This window comes from Erinaceus europaeus, chromosome 2 (assembly GCF_950295315.1).
Source record: "Erinaceus europaeus chromosome 2, mEriEur2.1, whole genome shotgun sequence".
Taxonomy (NCBI): domain Eukaryota; kingdom Metazoa; phylum Chordata; class Mammalia; order Eulipotyphla; family Erinaceidae; genus Erinaceus; species Erinaceus europaeus.
This window is the reverse complement of record NC_080163.1, coordinates 203,856,220-203,884,083: the sequence shown is the minus strand read 5'-3', so window position 1 is coordinate 203,884,083 and position 27,864 is coordinate 203,856,220. Positions and strand designations below refer to the sequence as shown.

Below are 27,864 nucleotides of genomic sequence, written 5' to 3'. Positions count from 1 at the left end.
CCTTGCAGAATCCAGGTTATCTGGGGACTCCCACAAACAGCTGCAGAACAGAGCTGGTGGACTCGTAGCTGGCGTGTTGCCACCTGGGTGTCACATCCCACGTCTTCAGATGACGCTTCCCGGCCAGCCACCTCCCTCACCCTGTGGTGGTGCAGAGGAGAGACTCCACACCGCTCGCCGCAGTGCACGACACGCTGTGCTCTGGCTGCCTGCCCAGAGGCACCTGCTGGGACCAGGTCCTCCCAGAGCTGTGCTGGAGGTGTTTCTGTCTGCCCCTCCCCTCTCAGTTCTCTATCAGATAAAGGGGAAAAGGCCACCAAGGGTAGTGCATTCGTGGTGTAGCCCCAACTATGATTGGGTGACAGTAAAACAAGCTGGGGAGACAGCACAGTGGTTCTGCAAAAGACTTGTGTCTGAGGCCCTGAGGTCGCAGGTTCAGTCCCCAGAACCACCATCAGCCAGAGCCGAGCAGGGCGCTGGTCTCTCTCACTGAGATAAAAGTGGCCTGGGAGCTGGTGCAGTGGATAAAGCACTGGACTCAAGCCTGAGGTCCTGAGTTTGATCCCCAACATCACATTGCCAGAGTGATGTCTGGCTTTTTCTCTCAGTAATGAATCTTCATTTTTGAGTGGACGGTTTAAAAACAAGATTAACTCGAGTTTAGTTTCTACTGTTTCTGAAGTTAATATTCATTATTGTAACACTATGGGTTATTTATAATGTAGTTCATGTCGTTAGTCTAAAAAAAAAAACCCATTTTAAGAAAGTTGTGTCCGTGTCCAGCGGAGAAGCAATGACAGAAGCCAGAACCCCCACCTTCTGCTCCCCATAATAGTCCTGGGTCCCTGCTCCCAGAGGGATAAAGAACAGAGAAGGTTCCCATGGAGGGGATGGGACACGGAGCTCTGGTGATGAGAACTGTGTGGAATTGTACCTCTGTCACCTTACAATCTTATTCGTCATTATTAAACCACTAATAAAAATTATTTTTAAAAAGTTGTATGTTTAGTACCAGACACTAGGAAAGTTATTAGTGTAAATGTAAAATCCCAAGCCTTTAGATAGTTCACAATAATAACTGAGGGATTGAGAGTGCAGATAGTACGGGGGGGGGGGGGGGGGGCTTTGGTTTAGGAAACCTAGATAAGGGGCTGGCCAGCGGCCCACCCAGCTGTGTGCACATTACAGTGCGCAAGGACCCAGGTCCAAGCCCCTGGTCCTCACCTGCAGGGAGAAAGCTCAATGAGCAGGGCTGCAGGTGTCTCTGTCTCTATGTAGCCTCCTCCCTTCTCAATTTTTCCCGTTCTTGTCCTATCAAGGGAAAGGAAAAGGGAAGGAAAAAAGGCTACAGAGAACTGAGCCCCAGTGAGAACCCTGTGGCAATTAAAAAACAAAGCACACAGATTTCCCATGGCAAAAGCACCTGTTCTGTGTTATTTAAAGTCTTTCACTGAGTTACATTTGTAGACTTAACAATGTTGTGGAGGTGAAAGGTCCTGGTAGGGGCCGGGCGGTAGCACAGCGGGTTAAGCTCACGTGGCGCAAAGCGCAAGGACCGCCATAAGAATCCGGGTTCGAGCCCCCGGCTCCCCGCCTGCAGGGGAGTTGCTTCACAGGCGGTGAAGCAGGTCTGCAGGTGTCTGTCTTTCCCCCCTCTCCATTTCTCTGACCTATCCAGCAAAAACAGCAACAATAATAATGATAAACAACAAGGGCAACAAAAAGGGGGGGGGGGAAGTGGCCTCCAGGAGCAGTGGGTTCGTAGTGCAAACACCAAACCTCAGCAATAACCCTGGAGGAGAAAAAAAAAAAAAAAAAGTCCTGGCTATATGCAGGTGCTAAACAGTAACTAGTAATTTAAGGCTTATAAACACTGAAAATGGAAACTTGGGTTTCAAGTTAGTTATACAAGAGCCAAACTGAGGTGGCCCAGTGGTAGAGGTAAGGCATGGTGCCACCGTGCCAGGGTGATGCTGGCCTCATGCGACCCCCTCTCAATACATTTTCTTTTAGATGTAGCAGGAGGGGGGTGGAGAATCTTTTTAGATAGTGAAAAAGACCACAGCACTGATGCTTTCTTCAGGCGCCGGGCCTCTGGGCTCGGGCCTCCAGGCACTTGTGCTAGACCTGCTGCCTCCGGTGCCCCTGCCCCTCCCAGGTCAGGAGGTTAGGGTGTGGCCTCCCCCAGAACCAGCCACGCTGCTCCTGCATCCATCAGCAGGAAGGGTGAGCTGGCAAGGTTGAGGCCCTGGGGGCGTCTTTAGCACTGATTACTGAGGTCCCAGACTGGGCCTTGAGCAAGCAGAGTGCTATTTCATGTGTCACTGAGTATTAAGTACCAGGAGGGGAACGCAACAGGCGTGTATCTCTGCGGACTATCACACACACGCTTCTCTGTGCCACACTGACAGACACATAGGTGGCAGCCTAGTTACCAGCCCTTGGATCTGGAAGAATCTAGAAAGAGCAGGTGTGCAGTGGAGCTCAGGGGAGGCACAGTGGGCAGAGCGCCAGGATTGAGGCATATTTTTAAAAATAGTGTCCAAAAAGAAAGTATTAAGACAACAGTTTAAAAAACACTGGAGGAGCCGGGTGGTAGCGCGGCGGGTTAAGCGCAGGTGGCGCCAAGCGCAAGGACCGGCTTAAGGATCCCGGTTCGAGCCCCCGGCTCGGCTCCCCACCTGCAGGGGAGTCGCTTCCCAGGCGGTGAAGCAGGTCTGCAGGCGTCTCTGTGTCTTCCTCTCTATCTCCCCTTCTCTCTCCATTTCTCTTTGTCTCTATCCAATAACAAATAATTTTTAAAAGATTTAAAAAACTAAAACAAGGGCAGGAAAAGGGAATAAATAAGTATTTAAAAAATAAAAAAATACTGCTGGTGAAGCTTTCTGGCACAGTGGAGGGCTTGAACTGGGGTTCCTGTGCAGTGTAATGTGAGCACTCAGCCAGGTGGCCACTGCCTGGGCTCTACTCTCAGTGCAGCCTGAGGGACCGCCAGGCTCTCCCGGGACAATTGGGCAGGAGCCTGGAAAACCGGTTCCTTTCCTGCTGGACGGGCACCGCGTGGGGAAGCCTCCGGGGGCTGGAGGAAGCACCTGGCCACCTGCTGAGGTCACTGCTGACCAGGAGCCCTGCTGCCCGGGTGGCCTGGAGGCCTGGGAACCATGGCAGCAGCCTGGGGGCCCAAGGGGCACAGGAGGGGACCTGGGAACCCGGAAGGAATACAGGGACCTGAGGGGACAAGGAGGGACCCGGGGGGACATGCAGGTGGAGGACATGGAGACCTGGGGACATGGAGGGGACATGCGGGTGGACACATGGAGGGACATGGAGACCTGGGGGACATGGAGGGACACGGGGATGGGAACATGGAGGGACATGGGGATGGGAACATGGAGGGACACGGGGATGGGAACATGGAGGGACATGGGGATGGGAACATGGAGGGACACGGGGATGGGACATGGAGGAGGGACACGGGGATGGGGACACAGGGACGGGGACATGGAGGGACACGGGGATGGGACATGGAGGGACACGGGGATGGGGACATGGAGGAGGGACACGGGGATGGGGACATGGAGGGACACGGGGTCGGGGACATGGAGGAGGGACACGGGGACGGGGACATGGACGAGGGACACGCAGAGAGGGACATGGAGGAGGGACATGCGGACGAGGACATGGAGGGACACGGGGACGGGGACATGGAGGAGGGACACGCGGACGGGGACATGGAGGAGGGACACGGGGACGGGGACATGGAGGAGGGACACGGGGACGGGGACATGGAGGAGGGACACGGGGACGGGGACATGGAGGAGGGACACGGGGACGGGGACATGGAGGAGGGACACGGGGACGGGGACATGGAGGAGGGACACGCGGACGGGGACATGGAGGAGGGACACGCGGACGGGGACATGGAGGAGGGACACGGGGACGGGGACATGGAGGAGGGACACGGGGACGGGGACATGGAGGAGGGACACGCGGACGGGGACATGGGAGGAGGGACACGCGGACGGGGACATGGAGGAGGGACACGGGGACGGGGACATGGAGGAGGGACACGGGGACGGGGACATGGAGGCGGGACAAGGGACGGGGGACGGGGGGGTGGGTCAGCGCGCTTCCGCCACGTGATGCGCCGCGTTTGAAACTCGGACGCCGAGACTCCAGTTCCCAGCAGGCCCCGCGCCACGCAGCCGCAGTCCGCGCAGGCGCCGCGGGGCCCAACGGACGCGCCGTCACGTGGGCGGCGGCGGCCAATCGCCTTCGAGCGCCGCCGCCGCCCTCGGCCCCTCCGCCGCCGCGCTGCGGGCACTCGGACCTAAGATGGCGGCCGTGGAACCGGTGAGCACGGCCTGCGCCGCCCCGCCGCCCCGCCCCGGCCCCCGGCTCCCCGGCTCCGGCCCCGCGCTCCCCGCCGGCCCCCGCCCCGGCCCCCCGGCCTCCCGCCACCCCAGCGGCCCGGCCCCGGCCCCGTCTCCCCGCAGCCCCGCTGCCCGCCGCCTTCCGGGCCGCCCGCCGGGAACATGAGGAGCGGGGCCCGGGCGGCCGTGGGCCGGGGACACGGGCGGGGGGCGGGGGCCGGGGGGCGGGGGAGGCCGGGGGCCGCGAGGTGGGGGCCGGGGGCTGCGGGCGGGGCATTGTGACGGGGGCGCATTGTGACGGGCTCGGGGCCTGCCGGCGGGGGAGGGGGCCGGGGTCCCCGTAGACGGGGGAGGGGGCCGGGGTCCCCGTAGGCGGGGGAGGGGGTCCCCGTAGGCGGGGGAGGGGGCCGGGGTCCCCGTAGGCGGGGGAGGGGGCCGGGGTCCCCGTAGGCGGGGGAGGGGGCCGGGGTCCCCGTAGGCGGGGGAGGGGTCCGGGGTCCCCGTAGGCGGGGGAGGGGGCCGGGGGTCCCCGTAGGCGGGGGAGGGGGTCCTCGTAGGCGGGGGAGGGGGCCGGGGTCCCCGTAGGCGGGGGAGGGGGTCCCCGTAGGCGGGGGAGGGGGCCGGGGTCCCCGTAGGCGGGGGAGGGGGTCCCCGTAGGCGGGGGAGGGGGCCGGGGTCCCCGTAGGCGGGGGAGGGGTCCGGGGTCCCCGTAGGCGGGGGAGGGGGCCGGGGGTCCCCGTAGGCGGGGGAGGGGGTCCTCGTAGGCGGGGGAGGGGGCCGGGGTCCCCGTAGGCGGGGGAGGGGGTCCGGGGTCCCCGTAGGCGGGGGAGGGGGCCGGGGTCCCCGTAGGCGGGGGAGGGGGCCGGGGTCCCCGTAGGCGGGGGAGGGGGCCGGGGTCCCCGTAGGTGGGGGAGGGGGCCGGGGTCCCCGTAGGCGGGGGAGGGGGCCGGGGTCCCCGTAGGCGGGGGAGGGGGCCGGGGTCCCCGTAGGCGGGGGAGGGGCGCGAGGCGACCCTGGCGACCTCAGGAGCTGCGAGGCTCCCCCTCCCCCAGGAGCCCCGCGCCCCCTCCCGGACTGGGCCCTGCAGGGGAGGGAGGCCGCCCCTGGTTGAGCCCGAGCCGGCCTGTCCAGGGCCATTCTCCTCCCCGGTGCACTAAAAGGTTGGCCCATGGGGAGGGGCCAGTTTTAATTCAGACTTTTTCTTCCCAGCGAAAGGTTGGTCTGTAACTGTGGCTGCTGCGTTGTACGACTCCGTGGGTCTCGTGAGCGGGGTCCCGGAGCTGCCCCTGACCCAGGCATTGGGAGCGCGCTTGGCACTGCTCACACAGGGTTTACGCCAAGCACGCGACGCAGCGTTTTCTCTTAGCACTAGACCTCGCCAGCTAGTGTGCTTGCTGGGCTTTAATACAATTCCAGTGCATCAGATTTTACTGAGAAGGCAAATGCAATAAACTGGAGGGGCAGTAAGTAGCGACGATGCAAGCAGACTCCTGCCTGATGCCCCAAGGGCCTAGGTTCAGTCCCCCGGAGCTGAGCAGGGCTATGATATAGATATATATAGATATATATATATAACTTAGCTCCAAAAGAAAATTCAGGGGGCCAGGTGGTGGCGTGCCTGCTTAAGTGCACGTATTACAGTGTGCAAGGACCCAGGTTCAAGCTCCTGATCCCCCCCACCTGTATGGGGAAAGCTACACAAGTGGTGAAGCAGGATTGCAGGTGTGTCTGTCTCTCTCCCGCTTAACTTCCTCCCTCTCAACTTCCTCCCTCTCAGTTTCTCTCTGTCTCTTTCCAATAATAAAGTTTTTTTTTTAATTTTTTTTAAGTTTTTTTTTTTTTTAAAAGGAAAATTTGATCTGGCATTTACACTTCACTTTAATATGCATAACTATTCAACTAAAATAGTTTTTTTTTTTTTTTTAAACTACAGCACTGCTTGACTGGTTTATGGTGGTGCAGGGGATTGAACCTGGGACTGAAGAGCCTCAGGCATGAAGAGTCTCTTTGCATAACCATTATGCTATCTATCCCCACCCTAAAATGATGATTTATTTTTTTGTTTTTTATTACTTTTTTATTGCCAACCGGAGCAGTTATCGCCGGGTGCCGTGAATCCACTCCAGGATTGGCTGCTCAAAAAATGCTCCTGATGTGGCCATGTTTCTCTTCCTTGTTAGGACAGAGAGAAATTGAGAGGGAAAGGGGGAAAGATGGAGGCCTGTAGGCCTGCTTGATGTCCCCCATGCATGTGGGGGCCAGGGCCTTGACCATGAGTCCTTGTGCATGGTGATGTGTGCTCTTGACTAAGTACCACCACCTGGCCCCCCCCCTTTTTTTAGTGCCACAGGTAAAAGATTATTGGGCACTGTGCCTCCCTGTCATATCTGCCTCTCCCAGCAGCTGTTTTCCCCTTTGTATTTGATGGGACAGAGGAAGGAAGAGACACCTGCAGACCTGCTTCACTTTCATGTCTCCCCTGCAGGTAGGGAGCGAGGGCTTGGACCCAGGTCTTGGCACGTGGTGTGTGTGCTCAACCGAGTGCTTGCTTCGCTGTCCGGACCCCACGAAGCACAGCTCTAGGTCAGAGTTTGGGAGAATAAAATACTGAACAAGTCGTGTTGAGTTCAGTCCAGTTTGGAGACTCGACCCTGATTTCCACCAGCACCCTTTCTGGGGCTCGTTTGCTGCCTTGAGGCGTCGACTGCTCTGGGCAGCCACGTTTTTCTGCCTGTCTTTATTTTTTCTACAGAGACAGAAATTGAAAGGGGAAGAGGAGAGGAGAGACATACACAGCACTGCTTCTCTGAAGCTTTTTTGGGAGTGGCCTTGAACCCCAGTCCTTGTGCTTAGTACTGTGTGTGTTCTACTGGATGCGCCACTGCCTGGCCCCCAGATCTTTTTTCTTAGTATTCTGTGTAGCTTGTGTACAGTGAAGAGGCCCTGGTGGTGCTGTAGGAGCTTATTGGATAGACAGGACAGACGTTGAAATGGGGGAATAGAGAGAGACGGACACCTCATCACCCACAAAGCTTCCTTCCTGCAGGTGGGGACGAGGGGCTCGAACCTGGGTCTGCCACCACCCAGCCCTCAAAACTATTTTTATTTTCAGGTGCTAGTTTTGGGAAAGGAAGCTTAGCAGGGCCCGGGGCCACGCCTAGCTCTGAAGGAGCGCAGGACTTGAAGCCTGGGTCCTGGTTGGATCCTCCGCGCTCTCTGTCTCTGCTGTCTGTAAGGAACGGGGCCTAGCAGGAGTGCCCGTGGTCTTGGCTCTAGTAAGGAATGTGAGGTGGTTGTGGCTACGCCAGTGTCTGTCTCTCCTCTGCTGACAATATCTTTGCCTTTTCTGTTTCCTGTGAGCAGTTCTGTCTTTGGCATAGACATTTGGGACTACTGAATGGGAATGAGCTGCTAGTGTGATATCAGTATCTGTGTGTCTCAAAAGCTGAAGTTTTAAGTGTGACTGTGAGGTGCCAGGTCTTGTCTCTTTGGTGCCAGGGCTTGCACCCAGGGCAGTGTGCACTCTACCCAGCCTGGGGCGGGGGAAGCTGATGGCGGTATGCACCAGCTGAGCTCTGGTCTCGGTGGATGTTGAATGCACGCACGTCTGCACCCGGCCCACTCCACCCTCTTGGCTGGGATGCTCCCCATGTTCGTCCCCTTTTCATAGGGCTGCTGTCCAGGAGCCTCTGGGTGCCCAAACCCCACACACACACACACACACACACACAGCTCAGGTGAAGCTCAGCGTGCAGGCGCCAGGGGAGGGCTGGGCCCCCTCCCTTCTCATTGGGTTTCTGCATCTTGTCAGTTCAGTGTCTGATACTTTGCTTTATAAATATTTATTGAGAGAGGAGAAAGAACTAGACATGACTTTGGCACCTGTGTTACAGGGGATTAAATTTGGGACCTTGTGCTTGAGACCCCAACACCTGGAAGGGGCATTTTTATTTATACATATATATCTGATATACATAGATGATTTGAAAGAGAGATGCCTACAACCCTGCTTCGCTGCTTATGAAGCACTTCCCAGCAGGTGGGGACTAGGGCTTGAACCTGGGTCCTTGCACACGGTGACAGGTCTATATTCAACTGAGTGCTACCGCCCAGCTCCGGCATTGAGTTTTGTGGTATTTAACTTTTGAGTTAGAAACAAATGATTATGATCCAAACTTCTTCGAATAAGCCACCTTCCAAATCTGGTGACACCTGTGACCTGCATCCTCAGGGTAATGCTCTGGTGTGTTAAGGAAAATTTCCTCAGTGTTTCAAAGGCAGCAGCTCTGGTGAGCTGGAGTTGCCGGGGGAGGGGCACGGCTCAGCGCCCGCGTGAGATAACCTCTCTCTCCCCTCCCACCGTCCAGGCCTCAGCTGTTGGCCACTTGCCTGGGGATCCTTCTAGAAAGGGGCATGCAAGGTGGTTTTCATTTTTTATACCACAGCCCTGCTCAGCTCTGGCTTATGGCCGTGTGGGGGGTGTGGGGGACTGAACCTGGGACTTGGGAGCCTCAGGCATGAAAGTCTCTTTGCATAACCATTATGCTATCTACCCCCACCCACAAGGTGGTTTTCTGTATGTGCTGTGCAGGGCAGGAGCCAGCTAGCTGCCAGTCACACGTGGCTGGTCAACCTGGGGCCAGCTTTTTCAGCTTCATTAGATTTCGATCAACTCCCATGTTTGGGTTACTTGAAGTTCAGTCCCACTGTAACTCGTGAATCACAGCTATGGGCCAGCTATGGGTGCAGCGCGTGTCCCGGTGCACTCAGACACGTACACGCACACGCACACGGTGTGAGGGCTGGGGTAGGAGCATTTGAGTCTTGGTCCTGGAGGTGGCAGTGCCTGCGCAGTGGACCTTGGAGCACGTGGCCCCGTGCAGTTTGCAGACAAGCAGCTGGGGACCCTGCTGTGAGGATTCTCTTGTGTCACGGCCGTGACCGGGAAGCAGCACGCTCAAGCACGAGGCCCAAGTTTGGTCCCTGGCAGTGTATGTTTCAGAGTGATGCTCTAGTCTGGTTCCCCCCCACCCCCCATTGCTTTTGAGGGCTGAGCAGTGGCACATCTTACCAAGCTTAAGGGCCTGGGTTCAAGACCCTGCTCCCCACCTGTCGGGGAAACCCAGGTGTCTGTCTCTCCTCAATTTCTCTGTCCCGTCAAATAAAATAGAAGGGGGGTGGCCGCAGTGACCCAAAGATTGCTCTGTGTCTCTCACAGCCCATTTCTGTTGTGAACAGCAGGGTGACCAGACCACTGGCCCTGAGACCGCGGCGCAGGAGTGGCTGCAGGTAGAACGTCGGCCCACAGCTCCAGTGAGGTCCTGGGGGTGATCCCTGCGGCTCAGGCCCTGATGATGCTGTGCTTTCTTTCTCATTAATAAATCTTTGGAAGTTGGGCGGTAGCGCAACGGCTTAAGCGCAGGTGGCACAAAGTGCAAGGACCCGGAGTAAGGATCCCGGTTCGAGCCCCCGGCTCCCCACCTGCAGGGAAGTCGCCTCACAGGCGGTGAAGCAGGTCTGCAGGTGTCTGTCTTTCTCCCTCTGTCTTCCCCTCCTCTCTCCATTTCTCTCCGTCCTATCCAACATCAACAACAACGACAATAACTCCAATAATAGAACAACAAGGGCAACAAAAGGGAACAAATATTAAAAGAAAAAAGTCTGTGAAAAATCAAAAATGAAGAGCCCTTCCCCATGAAAGAGCGCCCTCGCTGATACAGACTTGCAGTCACTCTTATTTCTTCAGTTATTTTCCAGGTCTCAGGTGGCGCCTACAGTCATGAGCACCACCGTTTAGCTGTTGCTTTGGGGTTGTATCTTTATAAAATGTAGTGTATACACATAGTTTTTATTCACTGGAAAACTTACTCATTCTGAAAGTCTAAAGAAACGGCTTGGGAATGTGATTTGGAGGCTTTGTTCACTTAGGAGGAGGAAGGGGTAACCTCTTAAAAACCTAGCTCTACTCTTGTTTTCTAGCTGCTTCCAGAGGATGGCGATTACTAAAGCTCAGACGAAGTCCTGTGTTGTGATAAGCTTGTATTGAGTCACTTCTGAAAGGTTTGACAGGAGAAAACGGGCAGCACATCTGGTCTGTGCAGGGATGGAACTAGGAGCCTCGGGCACGCAAACCCAGGGCTCTGCCAGCCGAGCCACTGCCCTGCCCGGTCGGTCACCTGTGTTGAGATTTTAACCTTTAATTTCTAGCAAGATTTTAGTAAGTGCGCAGAATTCAGAAAGAATTCAACCATGTAAAAGCAGAGGCCCACATGTGGGAGGATCGGGGTGTCCTTGCTTGGTGCGGGAGCCTCGAGCTTGAGAGCCCAGCGTCAGCCACTGGATTCTCTCCAACTGCTGGGTTTTATGTTTGTTTGCTTGCTTGCTTGTTTTTCTTACTCTTTATTTATTGGGCAGAGGCAGCCAAAAATCGAGAGGAAGGGGGAAGTAGAGGGACACCTGTAGCCCCGCTTCACCACTTGTGAAGCTTTCCCCCTGCAGGTGGGGCTCCCAACGGCTTATTGAACCCACGCGCAGAGATTTATTTTTAAAATCTTCATCAGTTCAGCAAACTTTTACAACAAAGTTTTTTTTTTAAGCAGCCATTAAATTAATGTGCTTCAAGTTGTAGTTACACAGCTTAAAAAGTCATTGAAGGGTGGGAGTAGGTAGCATAATGGCTATGCAAAGAGACTCTCCTGCCAGTGGCTCCAAAGTCTCAGTTTCAATCCCCGACACCACCACAAACGCTGAGCAGTGCTCTGGTTTAAAAAAAAAAAAGTTACTGAACTAGAAAAGCACTTTAATGTTTAACTTCGATCTTTGTGGTTATTTTGAAATGTTGAGTCTTGGTAGCATCCCGCCTAAGCATTAGCCCTGACGTTCTACTACTCACCTTGGCTGTTGTAGTCAGCAGCTCACACTTGTCACCTCATCTGTGGTGGGGATCAGCCATTTTCCTCAGTTTCCATATGGGAGGTGCTGGGGGGCCTTTGGTTCAAGAGGCCCCAGGAGTGTGAGCAGTGAGGAGGTCTGTGTGCCTGTCTCCCTAGCTGGGTGTCAGGCTGCCTGTGCCGGTTGGCCCGCACTAGGGGCACACGGTGTTGTCATCGTGCCCCGGGAATTGTCGGCATCTGCTTGTTTTGGAAGCAGTTAACTAAAAACCATTTTTGCTTTATTGAGAAAAATAGCTTGTGGGAGTCGGGCGGTAGCCCAGTGGGTTAAGCGCACGTGGCGCAAAGCGCAAGGACCGGCGTAAGGATCCTGGTTCGAGCCCCCGGCTCCCCACCTGCAGGGGAGTCGCTTCCCAGGCGGTGAAGCAGGTCTGCAGGTGTCTGTCTTTCTCTCCCCCTCTCTGTCCTCCCCTCCTCTCTCCATTTCTCTCTGTCCTATCCAACAGTGATGACATCAATAACAACACAACAATAATAACTACAACAATAAAACAAGAGCAACAAAAGGAAATAAATAAATAATTTTTTAAAAAAAGAAAAATAGCTTATGTGGTAGAAGAACTGAGACGCACCACATGCATGGAGTGAAATGCCCGCCCTCCCTCCGTCTCTAGAAGGTCATTTGTGGGAAAGTATGTAAAAGCTGAGAGCAGGAAACTGTTACACTGGGCTCGCTAACCTAACGGCTAAAAGCAACAATGTAGTGCTGAGACCTTTCTCAAGGTTTCAAATACTTAGCAACAGTGACTCCCCCAAGAAGACTGGCCGGGACCACAGGGACAGACGCTTGAGCGCTGGAAGCTTCGTCTTACAGTCTGGTGTGCCTGTACAATATTAAGCTCAGAGGCGGAAAGTCTTTAGTTGTTTGTCAGTTCAGTGTATCCGGTACCTGTGTGGCTCCCTGCTCCTAGCAGCCTTTTTTCTTGTTTGCTTTCTGGTGCTTGGCCACCCTGCCCTTCCCTGGTTTCCCTGCCGCCGGAATGACTGTGTGGAGACCACTACTTGTAAGCTCGGGGGCCGGGTAGCATTTGGGATCATCACTGCCTGAGACTCAAGCGGGGCCGTGTGGAGAAGGTGCCGCTGAAATGGTGTTTCGAGGCATCATTTTAGAATAAGTTAAAAAAAAAAACAGCCACTAAATGAATGCTGTGCTTCAAGTTTTAGTTACACAGCTCAAAATGTCATTGAAGGCTGTGCGATCAGCATCTTGTCACAGATGGAGCCTCCAGCGCTCAGCTGCTTGTCCAGGTAGAGCGGGGAGACGCCACAGCACGGAAGTGGACCGGACCCGGCAAGCTGCCTCGTGAAGTGCCCTCCTTGCGGTCTGCACCGTGGCCGCCGGTCTAGTGGCCGAGGGGAGGTGGACTGGGAGGCAGAGCTCCCGGCCCCGGGCAGGAGGAGTAGTGCTGAGCCCACCTGCCGGTCTCCCGAGCTCACACGATTCTGACCCTCGAGGCGGCTGGGGTTTGAACCAGCGTCGGGTTTCTGAGTGCTGATCTGAGCACTAGCGGCTTTGAAGGGTTTCGTAGTGAGTGTATGAGACACAGGCACAGAGTGACATGTAGTTAGTTAGCTGGAAGAGGAAGCGCCTCACCCGTCGGCCAGGCGTGTTTGCAGAAGCAGCACCGGGATGGAGCTTGGAGTCGTCTTCCCAGTCTGAGCGAGGCAGAGGGCCTCACCTGCCCGGTCCTTCGCGTGCGCCTTGCTGTGACTGCAGGCTGCCTGTTGGCGAGAACGCGCGGGAGGGGTTGGGACACCTCACCCCACAGGGAGGCGGCGGCATTTGCTCAGGGTGAACTCGGGGTGGAAGCTGCCGATCGCTTGGTCACTGGAGGGTAGGCAGACGTGCCCGTGAGAGCGCTCACCAGGTGGGGTGTCGCAGTTCCTGGCTCTGCTGGTGAAAGTGAAGGTCAGAGGTTGAATTGTGGCCTTTTTATTTAATGAAATGCTTCTGTACTTTTTCTCCTTGAAAAGGTGAAGGGTCAGCAATACTGGTTCAAGTTTATTAGATTGTTTCCATCATAGGGACCTACATTTTAAATGTGTTTTTCCCCACTAGGAAACCACCCCTACTCCTAACCCCCCACCTTCAGAAGAGGAGAAAATAGACTCTGCTCAGGAGCTTGCTAACCCAGAAAACTATATTAAACATCCACTACAGAACAGGTAAGCTGCCACATGGGGGCGCAGTGGTCTTGACTGCGTGCCGACGGTCTTGGCGCCAGCCTGGGAGGATGGGCTGGGGGTTCTTACAGGGAGAGGCCAAACACAGAGCTTTCTTGACCAAGGAGAGAGTCGAGTGTCGTGCTGAGAGACTAGAAAGCAGTTGTGTTCAGAGTGAGACAGGCGCCTGGGGGTGGTTTCGAGGAGGGAGGGAGGAGGTTGACGAGAGGCGGTTTGCGGGGTTTGCGGCCGGGTCTCCCTGGCTCAGGTGGAGAATATTGGACCCCACTGCTGCCGCCTCCGTGCCTCTGGGAGCCTTTGAGCTCCTCTTTTGCCTTTGCCATCAGTCTGCGTCTCCTCGCTGAGAGCACTTGCCCTTTACAACTGAGGTGCCTCTGCCTTTTCCTTGTGAGGCTAGAGGCGCCGGCCGGCCTGGCGGTGTGGGAGCTGGCTGAGCACCTCCCGCGGGGACAGTCCAGCCTGCGCACCCCGGCGGCCAGCTAGGCAGGAAGATCACATCACAGCTGAGTGTTGCCAAAGATTCAGCCTGTGAATCTGATTGATACTTCATTTTCAAATAGAAAATCAAGTGAAAATGCTTCAGCCCCAAACATTGCGCTTACTGAAATAGATTTTCCCCGTGGGAGGTAGGTTGAGCGGGTCCTCTGCCTATGCTAGTGCGGCCATGTGGAGAGCAACAGCTCGGCGGGCTGCAGGCGGCTCTCTGTCTCCTCCCCTCTCGGTTTCTCACTGTGTCCGTCCAATAATAGACGAAAAAGAAAAGAGTGGCTGGGGGGGGTGTGCGTGTCCAAGGGGATCTGCTGCATGACAGCGAGTCGGCGGTGCTGATGTCACCGTTAAACTGCCAGTCTCTCTGAGTTGTGAGACTCACGTCGGGACATGCGGTGCTTTTCCCTGTCTCTGCTAAAAGCGCAGATGCTGAGCGACAAGTTCACTGCCCGGTTTTCAGGACAGTGAACACGTCTGTTTGTAGCCACGTGTTGTCGGACAGTGGTGACAGTGCGTGTTGAGCGCAGTGCAGGGTGGCTAGTGGGCACGATAGATGCACTTTTCAGAGGAAGGGCCGGGCTTTGCCCACCTGCTTGAGGGTACAGCTCACCCACCACCCTGCCCTGCAGAGGGAAGCTCTCTCTCTTTCCTCTTCCCTCTGTCTCTGAGAAAAAAATGACTAAATAAGGGTCTAAGTGGTGGTGTGCCAGTTGGGTGCACACATCACCATGTACAAGGACCCCGGTTTGAACCCCTGCTCCCCACCTTTGGGGAGAAGCTTCACAGTTAAGGAAGCAGGCCCAACGGTGTCTTCTCTTCTCCCAGCCTCTCCTTTCCCTCTCAATTCCTCTCTATCCTGTGAAATAAGAGGAGGAGAAGAAATGGCCTCTGAGAGCAGTGAATGCTTTGTACAGGCACTGAGCCCCGGTGGTAACCCAGAGTAGCATGTAGAAATATAAAAAATGGTTTAAATCTTTTAAATGTGCACCAAGGTAAAAGACTCTGGTGTGTGTGTGTGTGTGTGTGTGTGTGTGTGTGTGTGTGTGTGTGTGTGTGTGTACACAGGTCCAAAAAGGATGGTAAAGGACCTAGTGAGGGTTGTGTTGTTATATGGAAAACTGGCAGATGTTATGCATGTAGAAACTATTGTTACTTACTGTCGAATGTAAGCATTAATTCCCCAATAAATAAATCTTGTAAATGAAGGAAGTAGAGAAAGCACACACCACTTAACCTTTTTTAGTTGTGAATAGAAAGCATGGGAAGCTTACCCTCTTGTCTTTTTTCTTCCTTTTTTTTTGCCTCCAGGGCTATTGCTGAGGCTTGAGGAATCCATTGCTTCTGAAGGCTATTTTTCTGTTGTTGAATAGTACAGAGAAATTGAGAAAGATAGACAGCTACAGACCTGCTTCACCCTCCTGCAGGTGGGGTGCAGGGGCTCTAATTGGGATCCTTGCACCAGCCCTTGCGCTTTGTGCCATGTGGGTGTGGGTGTTTGTTGGGTTTGTTTGTTTGTTTGTTTGTTTGCGCCTCCAGGGTTATTACTGGGGCTCAGTGCCTGCACTATGAATCCACTGCTCCTGGAGGCTATTTTTTCCCTTTAGTTGCCCTTGTTTATTGTTATTGCTGTCATTTGATAGGACAGAAATCGAGAGAGAAAGATAGACACCTGTGGGAGCTGGGCAGGGTGCAGTGGGTTAAACAACAGCGTAAGCGCAGGGACCGGCGTAAGGATCCTGGTTTGAGCCCCTGGCTCCCCACCTGCAGGGGAGTCGCTTCACAAGTGGTGAAGCAGGTCTGCAGGTGTCTGTCTTTCTCTCCCCCTCTCTGTCTTCCCCTCCTCTCTCCATTTCTCTCTGTCCTAGCCAACAACAATAACAACAATGATAAACAACAAAGGCAACAAAAGGGAATAAATAAATAAATAGATTTTTTTTAAAAGACACCTGCAGACCTGCTTCACCGCCTGTGAAGCTACTACCCCCCTGCAGGTGGGGAGCTGAGGACTCGAACCAGGATCCTCACGCTGGTCCTTGCGCTTGGCGCCACGTGCGCTGCCATGTGGGCTTTTAACCTGCTGTGCTACCGCCTGGCCCCATCTTGGCACCCTTTTTACTCAGTACAACAAGCTGGAAACTGGATTCTCCAAGTTGTAACGTGTCAATGCTGCTGCTTCCTCCTCCCTCATTTAAGATGAGCTGATTCTGCAGTATATGTTGGACCACGCTTGTTCATCCGTTGCTGAATGGAGACCTGGTTGCTTCTACCTTCTGTGTTATGTTCTTCTCTGGTGAATGGTCCTTGCTACTTTGACACTAAATTTACTTTCAGGTGGGCACTCTGGTTTTTCAAAAATGATAAAAGCAAAACTTGGCAAGCAAACCTTCGGCTGATCTCCAAGTTTGATACTGTTGAAGACTTCTGGGCGTAAGTAGCCATTTTCCTTCTATGCTGCAGTCACCGCAGAGGTGAGGTGAGCAGAGAGTAGATTGACGATTTGTAGGTAGTCTGTGTGCAGAGCGATTTGTAGGTAGTCTGTGTGACCCTGCTCTGCAGATTTTATTTTATTTTTATTTATTTATTTATTTATTTGCCTTAGCGCTGACACTGCTAATCCACTGCACCTCATGGACATTTTCTTTCTTTCTTTTTTATTGGATAAGTCAGAAATTGAGAGAGGAGGGGAAGACAGACACCTGCAGACCTGCTTCGCCACTTCTGAAGTGACCTTCCTGCGGGAGGGAGCCGGGGACTCAAACTGGGGTCTTGCGCTTTGCGCCGTGTGCTTAACCTGCCGCACCACTGCCCTGCCCGCTCTACAGATTCTTCACGGCACATCTGGGACTTTTACAAAAGATAGCTGGTTTTAATGAGTTTGCTGATTTTTTTTTTTTTTTTTTGGTTTATTTTTTTAATCAGAGCACTGTTCAGCTCTGGCTTATGGTGATGTGGGGGATTGAACCTGGGACTTTGGAGCCTCAGGCATGAGAGTCTGTTTGCATAACCACTATGCTATCTACCCTCCTCCAGAGCTTGCTAATTTCATTATCTTTTTTGTGGTCATCTTCAAGAATAGTTGAAATATTTGAGATTTTGCTTGAAATTAGTAAACTGTGGTCCGGGAGGTGGCACAGTGGATAAAGCATTGGACTCTCAAGCATGAGGTCCTGAGTTCAATCCCCGCCAGCACATGTACCAGAGTAATATCTGGTTCTTTTTCTCTCCTCCTTTCTTTCTCATGAATAAATAAAACATTTAAAAAAGAAGAAGAAGAAATTAGTAAACTGCTAGGTTTTGCCTAGAGACCTCTATGGCCTCCAGGTGAGCGGTGATGCTGGAGAATCCATGTGATGTGCTTGGGAAGAGCGGCCTCGGTTCGTGGCTCCCTCTGCCTCTCTCGGTTTCTTGCTTCATTTAAATTTTCCTGTGGGTGGTGCTCCAGAGGACACCAGACTCTGAGTCTCTACATGAGACAAGACATCCCCAAGCCTGCCTGAGTGCAGACAGTTGATCTCAATTTCTACAGAGTGGCACAGCAAACTGTCCCACCTCTTTCTCTTTTTATTTTCCCTTAATATATTTTAATGAGAAGGATACACAGAGAGGAGAGTCTTTTTGCAGAACCACTGTGCTATCTCCCCAACCTTTTTTTTTTTTTTTTTTTACGGTACACAGTTCAACTTAAGTTGATACTGGGGGTTGAACCTGAGACCTCAGGGCTTTGGACGTGAGTCTGGTGTGCTACCTGAGTACGGTCCTCAGCTTGGTTGTCAGTTTATAATTACCCCTTTTAAAAAATAAATAAAAATAAAGAGACTTCAGGGGGTCAATGTTCTGGGCCTCTATCTTTTGCTCATTTGAGAGAACCAGAGTTACTCTCTGCATGTGGGGGTGAGACTCGAACCCGGGACCTCCTGCTAGTGAGGTATTTGGGCGCTATTTATCCGCTCTGTTATTAGACACTTCCCAGGACAGTGATGTTGAGATTTAGATCAGAAAGTCAGTCTTGCATTCCCTTTACGACTTGGTTTGTGGGGTGGGGGGGGTAGGCTAGAGCACTGTCCTTAAAGTGTGAGGTGCGGATTCTAGAATTGACTGCTACTAAAGTCTGCTTGGCGCTGTCAGACGAGCTTCATGGAACGAGTCAGCGTGAACTGAGCCGCACTCATTCTCCTGTCTGAGCATCTCCACAGCACAGAGTTCTCACGCTACCCGTCAGTGTTTATAATGGTGCTTCTCTCTCTCCCCAGCCTCTATAACCACATCCAGCTGTCCAGTAACTTAATGCCTGGCTGTGACTACTCACTTTTCAAGGTAGGCTTCACCCAAGGTTTGGAGAAAGGGTGTCGCAAACTTGGGACTGTGCATGCCTTGATGGAGAACGGCTATTTCCTTCTTCTGGTCTTGATCTTTTAATGTGCTTCACCGTACTTACCGCAATAATAGGGCTCTCAGTGTTAGCCCAGAGTCATTCTGTGGCTACTTGAAGACTTTACCTCGTCTCTTGGAGACCTAAGGCCCAGGGTCTGCTGTGATGTCACCTGGCTGGGGGCCTGGGTCCTTGAGGGCTGGGCTGCACGTGGGGAATGATAGGAGCTCCAGAAAGGGCGTTGTTTTGCACGTGCTACCTAGATGTAGACACAGCCCCTTCTCTAAGGGTCTGCTGCTCAGATCCTCCAAGTTAAGTCAACGCGAGAGTTTCATGACTGTTGACGTACTTGTGACAGACACCGTGTTGCTGGCTGTGGGTCCTGCCCGTCACCCCTGGGTGGGGCCTCGAGGGCAGCCTAGCAGGTGGTCCTGCTCCCTCATCACTGAGGCTGCTTCTCCTCAGGACGGGATCGAGCCCATGTGGGAGGATGAGAAGAACAAGCGCGGAGGCCGCTGGCTAATCACGCTCAACAAGCAGCAGAGACGGAGCGACCTGGACCGCTTCTGGCTGGAGACAGTCAGTAGAACTCCGCTGCAGATCTGGGGGTGGGGGTGGGGCTGCGGGGGGGGCTCCATTACAGAGACCTGGGGACTCCAGGGGCTGCGGGGGGGGGGTCTCCATTACAGAGACCTGGGGGCTGCGGGGGGGTTCTCCATTACAGAGACCTGGGGGCTGCGGGGGGGTCTCCATTACAGAGACCTGGGGGCTGCGGGGGGGGTCTCCATTACAGAGACCTGGGGGCTGCGGGGGGGGGGGGTCTCCATTACAGAGACCTGGGGCCTGCGGGGGGGGTCTCCATTACAGAGACCTGGGGGCTGCGCGGGGAGGGGTCTCCATTACAGAGACCTGGGGGCTGCGGGGGGGGGGGTCTCCATTACAGAGACCTGGGGGCTGCGGGGGGGGGTCTCCATTACAGAGACCTGGGGGCTGCGGGGGGGGGGGGGTCTCCATTACAGGGACCTGGGGGCTGCGGGGGGGGTCTCCATTACAGAGACCTGGGGGCTGCGGGGGGGGGGTCTCCATTACAGAGACTTGGGGGCTGCGGGGGGGTCTCCATTACAGAGACCTGGGGGTTGCGGGGGGGGTCTCCATTACAGAGACCTGGGGGCTGCGGGGGGGTCTCCATTACAGAGACCTGGGGGCTGCGGGGGGGTCTCCATTACAGAGACCTGGGGGCTGCGGGGGGGTCTCCATTACAGAGACCTGGGGGCTGCGGGGGGGTCTCCATTACAGAGACCTGGGGGCTGCGGGGGGGTCTCCATTACAGAGACCTGGGGGCTGCGGGGGGGTCTCCATTACAGAGACTTGGGGGCTGCGGGGGGGTCTCCATTACAGAGACCTGGGGGTTGCGGGGGGGGTCTCCATTACAGAGACCTGGGGGCTGCGGGGGGGTCTCCATTACAGAGACCTGGGGGCTGCGGGGGGGTCTCCATTACAGAGACCTGGGGGTTGCGGGGGGGGTCTCCATTACAGAGACCTGGGGGCTGCGGGGGGGTCTCCATTACAGAGACCTGGGGGCTGCGGGGGGGTTCTCCATTACAGAGACCTGGGGGCTGCGGGGGGGGTCTCCATTACAGAGACCTGGGGGCTGCGGGGGGGTCTCCATTACAGAGACCTGGGGGCTGCGAGGGGGGGGTCTCCATTACAGAGACCTGGGGCCTGCGGGGGGGGGTCTCCATTACAGAGACCTGGGGGCTGCGGGGGGGGGTCTCCATTACAGAGACCTGGGGGCTGCGGGGGGGGGGTCTCCATTACAGAGACCTGGGGGCTGCGGGGGGGGGGGTCTCCATTACAGAGACCTGGGGCCTGCAGGGGGGGTCTCCATTACAGAGACCTGGGGGCTGCGGGGGGGTGTCTCCATTACAGGGACCTGGGGGCTGCGGGGGGGGTGTCTCCATTACAGAGACCTGGGGGCTGCAGGGGGGGTCTCCATTACAGAGACCTGGGGGCTGCGGGGGGGGGTGTCTCCATTACAGAGACCTGGGGGCTGCAGGGGGGGTCTCCATTACAGAGACCTGGGGGCTGCAGGGGGGGGTCTCCATTACAGAGACCTGGGGGCTGCGGGGGGGGGGGGTCTCCATTACAGAGACCTGGGGACAGGGCGTATGTAAAGCTGATGTCCTGGCAGGACAGAGCTCTGCATCGCAGTTAGGTGCTCACAGTCATCTGTTGGCTCTTAGATGGCTATGTCTGAACCTGTGGCTGCCAGGCCTTGGGTGCCCTGACCTGTGCTGCCCGTGCGCCCTCCTGACTCCCCCTGGTCTTGCAGCTGCTGTGCCTTATTGGAGAATCCTTTGATGACTACAGTGACGACGTGTGCGGAGCTGTTGTCAATGTCAGAGCGAAAGGTGACAAGATAGCGATCTGGACCACCGAGTGTGAGAACAGAGACGCCGTCACGCACATAGGGTGAGCTGAGGGCTCTGGTTTGCGTGTGGTCGCTCCCTCTGTCCGTAGGGCACTCACAGCTGGAACCCCTCTGCTGGTGTCAAGATCTTGTTCACTTTGCATTCCTGTACTCACTCTTCCCTGGCAAGGAATCATGATTTGCTAAACACCCCCCATCTAGAAGTGACTGTTTTTTCCCTACTTTAAGATTGTGCTGTGTCCTGGGAGGTGGCTCAGTGGATAAGATGCTGGGTTCACAAGCATGAGATCCCAAGTTCAGTCCCAGGCATCACATGTGGCCGGAATGATGCTTATGGGATATGGTGTGTGTGTGTGTGTAATTTTTTTAAATATTTATTTTCCCTTTTGTTGTCCGTGTTCATTTTTATTATTGTTGTAGTTGTTGTTGTTATTGATGTCGTTGTTGTTAGATAGGACAGAGAAGTGGAGGTGAAGAGGGAAAGACAGACACCTATATAGACCTGCTTCACTGCTTGTGAAGCGACTCCCCTGCAGGTGGGGAGCTGAGGGCTCAAACCGGGATCCTTCAGCAGGTCCTTGCGCTTTGCACCATGTGCACTTAACCCGCTGCTCTATTGCCTGGCCCCCTCAACTATCGTTTTTTTTTTTTTTTAATATTTATTTATTCCCTTTTGTTGCCCTTGTTTTATTATTGTAGTCATCATTATTATTATTGATGTCATCGTTGTTGGATAGGACAGAGAGGAATGGAGAGAGGAGGGAAGACGGGGAGAGAAAGACAGACACCTGCAGACCTGCTTCACCGCCTGTGAAGTGACTCCCCTGCAGGTGGAGATCCGGGGACTCGAACCAGGATCCTTATGCCGGTCCTTGTCCTTAGCTACTACATTTATTTTTGACATATTTTTGCTTTAATAAAACGGGAGAAGCCCAAAGCCGTGCTCAGCTCCGTCTGGATTGTGGTGGTGTTGGGACTCACTGTGAATATGGAACCCCAGGCATAAGGTCTGCTGCAGAATCCTCATGCTGTCAAGTACTGGTTACAGGTTTGAGCTGCTGCTTTCTAAAATGTTCAGCCTGAACCCTGCTATAAACACTTCTGCAGTACAGTATAGGGTCTTTTTTTTCCCGTTTTCTTTTTAATGTCTTTATTTATTGGATAGTCAGCCAGAAATCAAAAGTAGATGGAGAGATAGAGAGGAAGAGAGATGCCCTCACACCTGCGTCATCACTTACAAAACTTTCCCCCCTGCAGGTGGGGAGTAGGAACTGGAACTCAGGTCCTTTTGCATTTTAATATGTGTACTGGCGAAGCAAAGGACCAGTGTAAGGATCCCGGTTTGAGCCCCCCGGCTCCCCATCTGCAGAGGAGTCACTTCACAGGCGGTGAAGCAGGTCTGCAGGTGTCTGTCTTTCTCACCCCCTTTGCCTTCCCCTCCTCTCTCCATTGCTCTGTCCTATCTAACAATGATGACATCAATGACAGTAATAACTACAGTAACAATAAAAAAAGGGCAACAAAAGGGGAAAATAAATATTTTAAAAAATAGTATGTGTACTCAACCAGGTGCGTCACCACACCCGGCCCCAGTGTGGATGGTTCTAGGTGTTATCCTGTGTGGGGCTTCTGACATCTCTTACCTGATTTAAGTTTGGTTAGTATCAGACTTGTTAGTTGAGGGGGTTTCATATTTCTTTGAAAAGAATGAAAATAAATAGGAGTTTCTTTCCCCTGAGGTTTCAGTAGAGGTTGGTGTTTTTGTTTTGCTTTGCTTTGTTCTCCAGAGCAAATCTGGCTTCTGGTGGTGTGGGGGATTGAAACTGGGACTCTGGAGCCTCAGGCATGAGAGTCTTTGCGTAACCATATGCTGTCTACCCCTCCTGTGAGAGGTTTGTATCTGTCATTATTAAAAGGTTTTTTTTTTAATATTTACTTATTTATTCCCTTTTGTTGCCCTTGTTTTATTATTGTTGTTGTTATTGATGTCATCATTGTTGGATAGGACAGAGAGAAATGGAGAGAGGAGAGGAAGACAGAGGGGGAGAGAAAGACAGACACCTGCAGACCTGCTTCACCGCCTGTGAAGCGACTCCCCTGCAGGTGGGGAGCTGGGGGCTCAAACTGGGATCCTTAAGCCGGTCCTTGCTTTGCACCACCTGTGCTTAACCTGCTGCACTACCACCCGATTCCCTATTAAAAATTTTTGAGATCTTTAAAAAAAACATTGTCCTTCCAAGTTGCCTAGTTTCGTGCTCTAGTTTTCTTTAACGTTTTTGAAGGTTAGTATACTTGGAGGGAATGCATTTCTCATGTGACTCTGGTATCAGACACCTTATTCCAGCAGAGGTCGTGACATACGTTGCTGGGGGGGGGGGGGTCCTGACTGCGGGAGGCAGGGGAGCCACAAGCCTGGGGGTCTGGGTTCAGTCCTGGTGCGACTGCCTCGGGCTTGGGCCTCTCCTGTTTGACTGGTTCCTGCCCTCCTGGCTCAGTGGGGGCTATATATTTTATATTTGTTCCCTTTTGTTGCCCTTGTTTTATTGTTGTAGTTATTACTGTTGTTATTGATGTCATTGTTGTTGGATAGGACAGAGAGAAATGGAGAGAGGAGGGGAAGACAGAGAGGGGGAGAGAAAGACAGACACCTGCAGACCTGCTTCACCATCTGTGAAGCGACTCCCCTTCAGGTGGGGAGTCGGGGGCTTGAACCGGGATCCTTACGCCGGTCCTTGGGCTTTGCGCCATGTGAACCCGCTGTGCTACCGCTGGACTCCCCAGTGGGGACTTTAATGCCGGAGCCCTGGGACTGTCTGTCCCTCCCCTCACTCACTGCCTGAGAGAGGATGAGACAGTTGGCCCATGAGGCCCTGCCCCTTTCCCGGAAATGCTGTTTTTGCTTAGTACTATTTGAAATCTGCCTTTTGCTTTTTTTTATTTTTCTCAAGATGGCACCAGAGTGAGCTGAGTGCCTAACATCCTGCTGGGGCAGCCCTGCCCAGCTCCCCTCGGTCCTAGAGATGCCAGCTCTGCCCCCATCACGGATCATCATGCCTTGGTCTTGAAACAGACTTGCAGGGGCCAGGGAGTTAGGTAGAGCACATGTTACCAAGCCGTGGGGCCCCGGGTTCAAGCCCCCAATCGCCAAGTACATGAGGGCCTTCACGAGCAGTAGAGAAGGCTCTCCCACCCTACCCGTTTATTGCTATCTCTTACCAAGAAAGGAATGGGGGGGCTGCCAGTTTTGGGGTTGCTGTGTAGGAGCTGGGCCCCCACAGTGACCTCCGTGACACAAGGGGGAAAACCAGGTCTGCAGGCCTGTGAGGGCTGCACATGAGGCGCAGGCTCAGCCCTCTGGGGCACCAGTGGTGTGATCTCTCCAGTGCCGTGTGCCTGTCTTACCGCTCTGCTTTTATTTCAGAAAGTCGGCGTTGAAATATAGCAAAGAGGGGCTGGGTGGTGGCAAACCTGATGAGCACACATGTCGCAATGCGCAAGGACCCAGGTTCGAGGCCCCAGTCCCCACGTGCAGGGACTTTGCAAATGGTGAAGCAGTGTTGCAGGTGTCTCTCTACCTCTCCCTTCTCTACCACCCCCTTCCCCCTCAATTTCTGGCTGTCTCTGTCCAAAACTAAATAAAGGTATTTAAAAAAAAAAAAAAAGAAATACAGCAAAGAAATAGACTTGTATTTTATTTGAAAAATAGGTGATGGATCAATTTATAATGGATGTTCTTTTTAAAATTTTTTTATATGTTTTCCCTTTTACCCTTTTTTATTGTTGTAGTTGTTGTTGATGTCGTTGTTGTTGGATAGGACAGAGAGAAATGGAGAGAGGAGGGGGAGAGAAAGACGCCTGCAGACCTGCTTCACTGCCTGTGAAGCGACTCCCCTGCAGGTGGGAGGCCGGGGGCTCGAACCGGGATCCTTACGCCAGTCCTTGCGCTTTGCGCCACGTGCGCTTAATCCGCTGCGCTACCACCCGACTCCCTAACTTTGAAAATGTGAATTTCTGTGCAAAGATGTGACTTGTGTGTGCGGTGTTAGATGACAGGCTGCATTGCCGTGTAGCGTGGCGTGCAGAGGAAACATTGAACTCAGAGACCTGTGGCGTGTCTGCTGGAGACGGGTCCCCTCGGCTTGCTTGTGGGCATGTTAACAGTGAGGATCGAGTCTGACTTGCTGAGCCCGGGCTTACTGGGTGAGAGAGCATTTCTGGGTCTGTGCGGTGGAGTAACAGTTGGTGTCTCTCTCGCTCTCGCTCTCTCGCTCTCTCAGGAAGGTCTACAAGGAGAGGCTAGGACTCCCTCCAAAGATAGTGATTGGCTATCAGTCCCACGCAGATACGGCCACCAAGAGCGGCTCGACCACCAAGAACAGGTTTGTTGTTTAGGAAGACACGACGTCCTGGAGGAGACTGCGTGAAGCAATCACGACGTGGGAGCTGAACCAAAGCCTCTTGAGCAGAGTGGACTGCGCTCGACGCGACTTCCGTCCGTGATGCTAAGATCTAAGGAGTCCAGTCGCCTTTGCCTTGTACTTCTGTGTCCATGTCTGTTCTTTTCCCTCCTGCTAGTGTCCACCGTCCCCAGAGCCTGTGGCCGTGCTCCTGGCCCACAGTAACTGTTGAGTAGAACTTGCAGTACACATGGCCCCACCCACAATATTAAAAAGAACTTGGCTTTCTATACCTGACAGGAGAAAACGCTGTTTATGTCCCAGTGTGTGCAAGGAGCTTACTTGCTGGTCTGAGACACAGGATGCCAGTTGTTTCTAGCACTGTCCTTTGTGTCTGGCGGCATCTGCTTTGCTGTGCTCTTGAGGGCTGCTAGGTTTAATTTATTGTTTCTTGCTTGCTGACACAAGTGATTCTGGTTTCAGTTTTTCATTTGTTTTGCTTTTGTTTTTTCCTTTATGTAACTGGTGAAGGATCTAGGAGTATGATACAAAGGTGGAATAAACATTAATTTTGTGCATTCTTCAGTAATTTTTTTGTTTTGATTTTTTTTGTTTTTTTTTTTTTCTTTTTTGATAATACAAAGCTTTGCAAATTTATGCATTTCATTCAAATCAGTGATCTATGTGTGATTTCCTAAGCATCATTGTGGATTATAAAGATGTCGCACCATGATTACATTCCTAACTAGAGGCACTATGTGTGTTTTGTATCTTCACTCTGTATTTTAACACTTTGTATCCCTTAGGTCATTTGCTTTGGTTAAAAAACAGCTGAGTAGAAAGCGGTCCCATTCCTACAAGACAGTGTACAGAACTGTAAATAAAATGTGTACAGTGAATTGTCTTTTAGACACCTAGATTTGTCCTTTATTTCTCCCCCTCCGTGGAAGGAGTTTGTACTTGATGCAAGGAGCCTCTACCGTGGCTTCTGTAGTCTTTCCCGTCACAGCAATTTGGAACACGTCTGATGACTATGTTTACCACGGTTTTTAATTAACTGAATAGGTAGGATTATATATATGACATTAAGCTGCTGTAGCTGTCATTGTTCCTTTATAAAGAAAGGGTTAGTCCAGTCCTAGTGGATGATCAGCTCTACACATCACGCAGCACTGCTGCTGGCTGGAGGCCTGACGTACGCGTGGCAGCCGGGCAACCCGTTGGCGTGAGTGGCCGTCTCCGCAGAGTGGACACATGCGAAGACTAGGCGGGAGGATCCGTGCCCTTTGGGCCTCGCGTAGACTGGAGCTACGTCTTGCAGGTCTCACTTGGAAGCACATTGAACACATCTGTCTGAGAAAGTCTGTTCAGGTTCTGTGAGTGAAGACATCAGCTGTTGAGCAAATCTGTCTGAATGGCAGTGATGACTTAACCATTTTACAGCTGACATTTGATAAAACCCTGTGTAAAATAAAAGTGAAATTGCAGTACTGAATTCACTGATGGGTCTCAGACGCTCCTTGCTGGGTATTGGAAACGCCTGGTGCTAGGAGCTCAGAGCTGCCCAGCAGGTGCTGTCCAAGCCCCCTCTGTACTGGGGGCCCTATTCCGAGAGGCCGTCCACGCAGAAGGCAGGCTCAGCTTTGGGGCTTGCAGGAAGACTCCTAATGTCGGGGGGTTAGCGTCTCCGGGCAGCCACCAATCACACCTGCTTTAAACCGGAATCACAGCGTCTGGTCACCCCTGGTCGTTTGCCATGGCAGTGTTTCCCTTCAGATGGGGGCAGTGATGGACCCACTGGCCCTGAAGAAGAGTCATTGCTAACTAGTTTCAGAGCAGCATGGCACTGTGGGGTGTGACAGGTACTTAGAGATGTGGGGCCAGGTTGGGGTGCACCTGGTAGAGCGCACAAGGACCCAGGTTCAAGCCCCCACTCCCCTCTCAATCTCTGTCTCTATCCAAAATAGACAAAAACAACAAAATGGGGTTTGTATTTTATGCTGTCACCAGGGCTCAGCCTACGGGCTTCCACCACTCCCAGAGCAGAAGCTGGGAACGTCCCACTTGTGTGGTGGTGGTGGCTTGAACCCAGGTCCTTTGCAGGGCTCGTGGCATGCCCCTACTGAATGTTGACTGTCCTCCAGCCCTGAGGAGTAAAACAGCGGTTCCTGGGGCCTCGGCCTCAAGCAGTAGAGTCTTTTTCTTTGTAGTTTTCCACTTAATAAGAGGTGAAGAGGGAGCGCAGCGGAGTAAGCACAGGTGGCGCAAAGCGCAAGGGCTGGCTCAAGCATCCCGGTTTGAACCCCTGGCTCCCCACCTGCAGGGCTCCCCACCTGCAGGGGAGTCACTTCACAGGTGGTGAAGCAGGTCTGCAGGTGTCTGTCTTTCTCTCCCCCTCTCTGTCTTCCCCTCCTCTCTCCATTTCTCTCTGTCCTATCCCACAATGATGACATCAATAACAAAAACAAGGGCAACAAAAATTTTTTAATTAAAAAAAGGCAAAAGACCACAACACTGCTGTGTTCTGGCTAAAAGTGCTGGGGACGGAGCAGGCGGATATTGTGCAGAGCCACTGTGCTGTGTCCCCCACTGGTCTAGCCACTAGCTGTAGTCAGACTTCAGCTGTAGTGCAGACTCACAGGTGGCCATCCTGGTGCTGGGTGGCTCTGAC

General features: G+C 53.5%; 1 protein-coding gene across 2 annotated transcripts; it reads left to right on the top strand.

The window, feature by feature from the left end:
• The first annotated feature begins 4,230 nt into the window (after positions 1-4,230).
• Positions 4,231-26,102, top strand: EIF4E (eukaryotic translation initiation factor 4E). 2 transcript variants are annotated; one of them, XM_060186311.1, is made up of 7 exons: positions 4,231-4,353; positions 13,383-13,489; positions 16,328-16,423; positions 18,247-18,310; positions 18,831-18,944; positions 20,698-20,837; positions 25,074-26,102. In XM_060186311.1, exons 1-7 carry the CDS (start codon positions 4,336-4,338, stop codon positions 25,186-25,188), a joined length of 654 nt encoding a protein of 217 aa, XP_060042294.1. In that variant the 5' UTR covers positions 4,231-4,335; the 3' UTR covers positions 25,189-26,102. The 2 variants fall into 2 exon arrangements, with proteins under 2 accessions (XP_060042294.1, XP_060042295.1); XM_060186312.1 differs by lacking the exon at positions 4,231-4,353 and adding an exon at positions 6,829-6,858.
• The last annotated feature ends 1,762 nt before the right edge of the window (positions 26,103-27,864 follow it).

What these genes read in the sequence shown, in the direction of transcription:
- EIF4E (XM_060186311.1), top strand. An exon ending in AAACATCCACTACAGAACAG is followed by an intron (nt 13,490 to 16,327) that starts GTAAGCTGCCAC and finishes ATTTACTTTCAG; the next exon opens with GTGGGCACTCTGGTTTTTCA. An exon ending in ACTGTTGAAGACTTCTGGGC is followed by an intron (nt 16,424 to 18,246) that starts GTAAGTAGCCAT and finishes CTCTCTCCCCAG; the next exon opens with CCTCTATAACCACATCCAGC.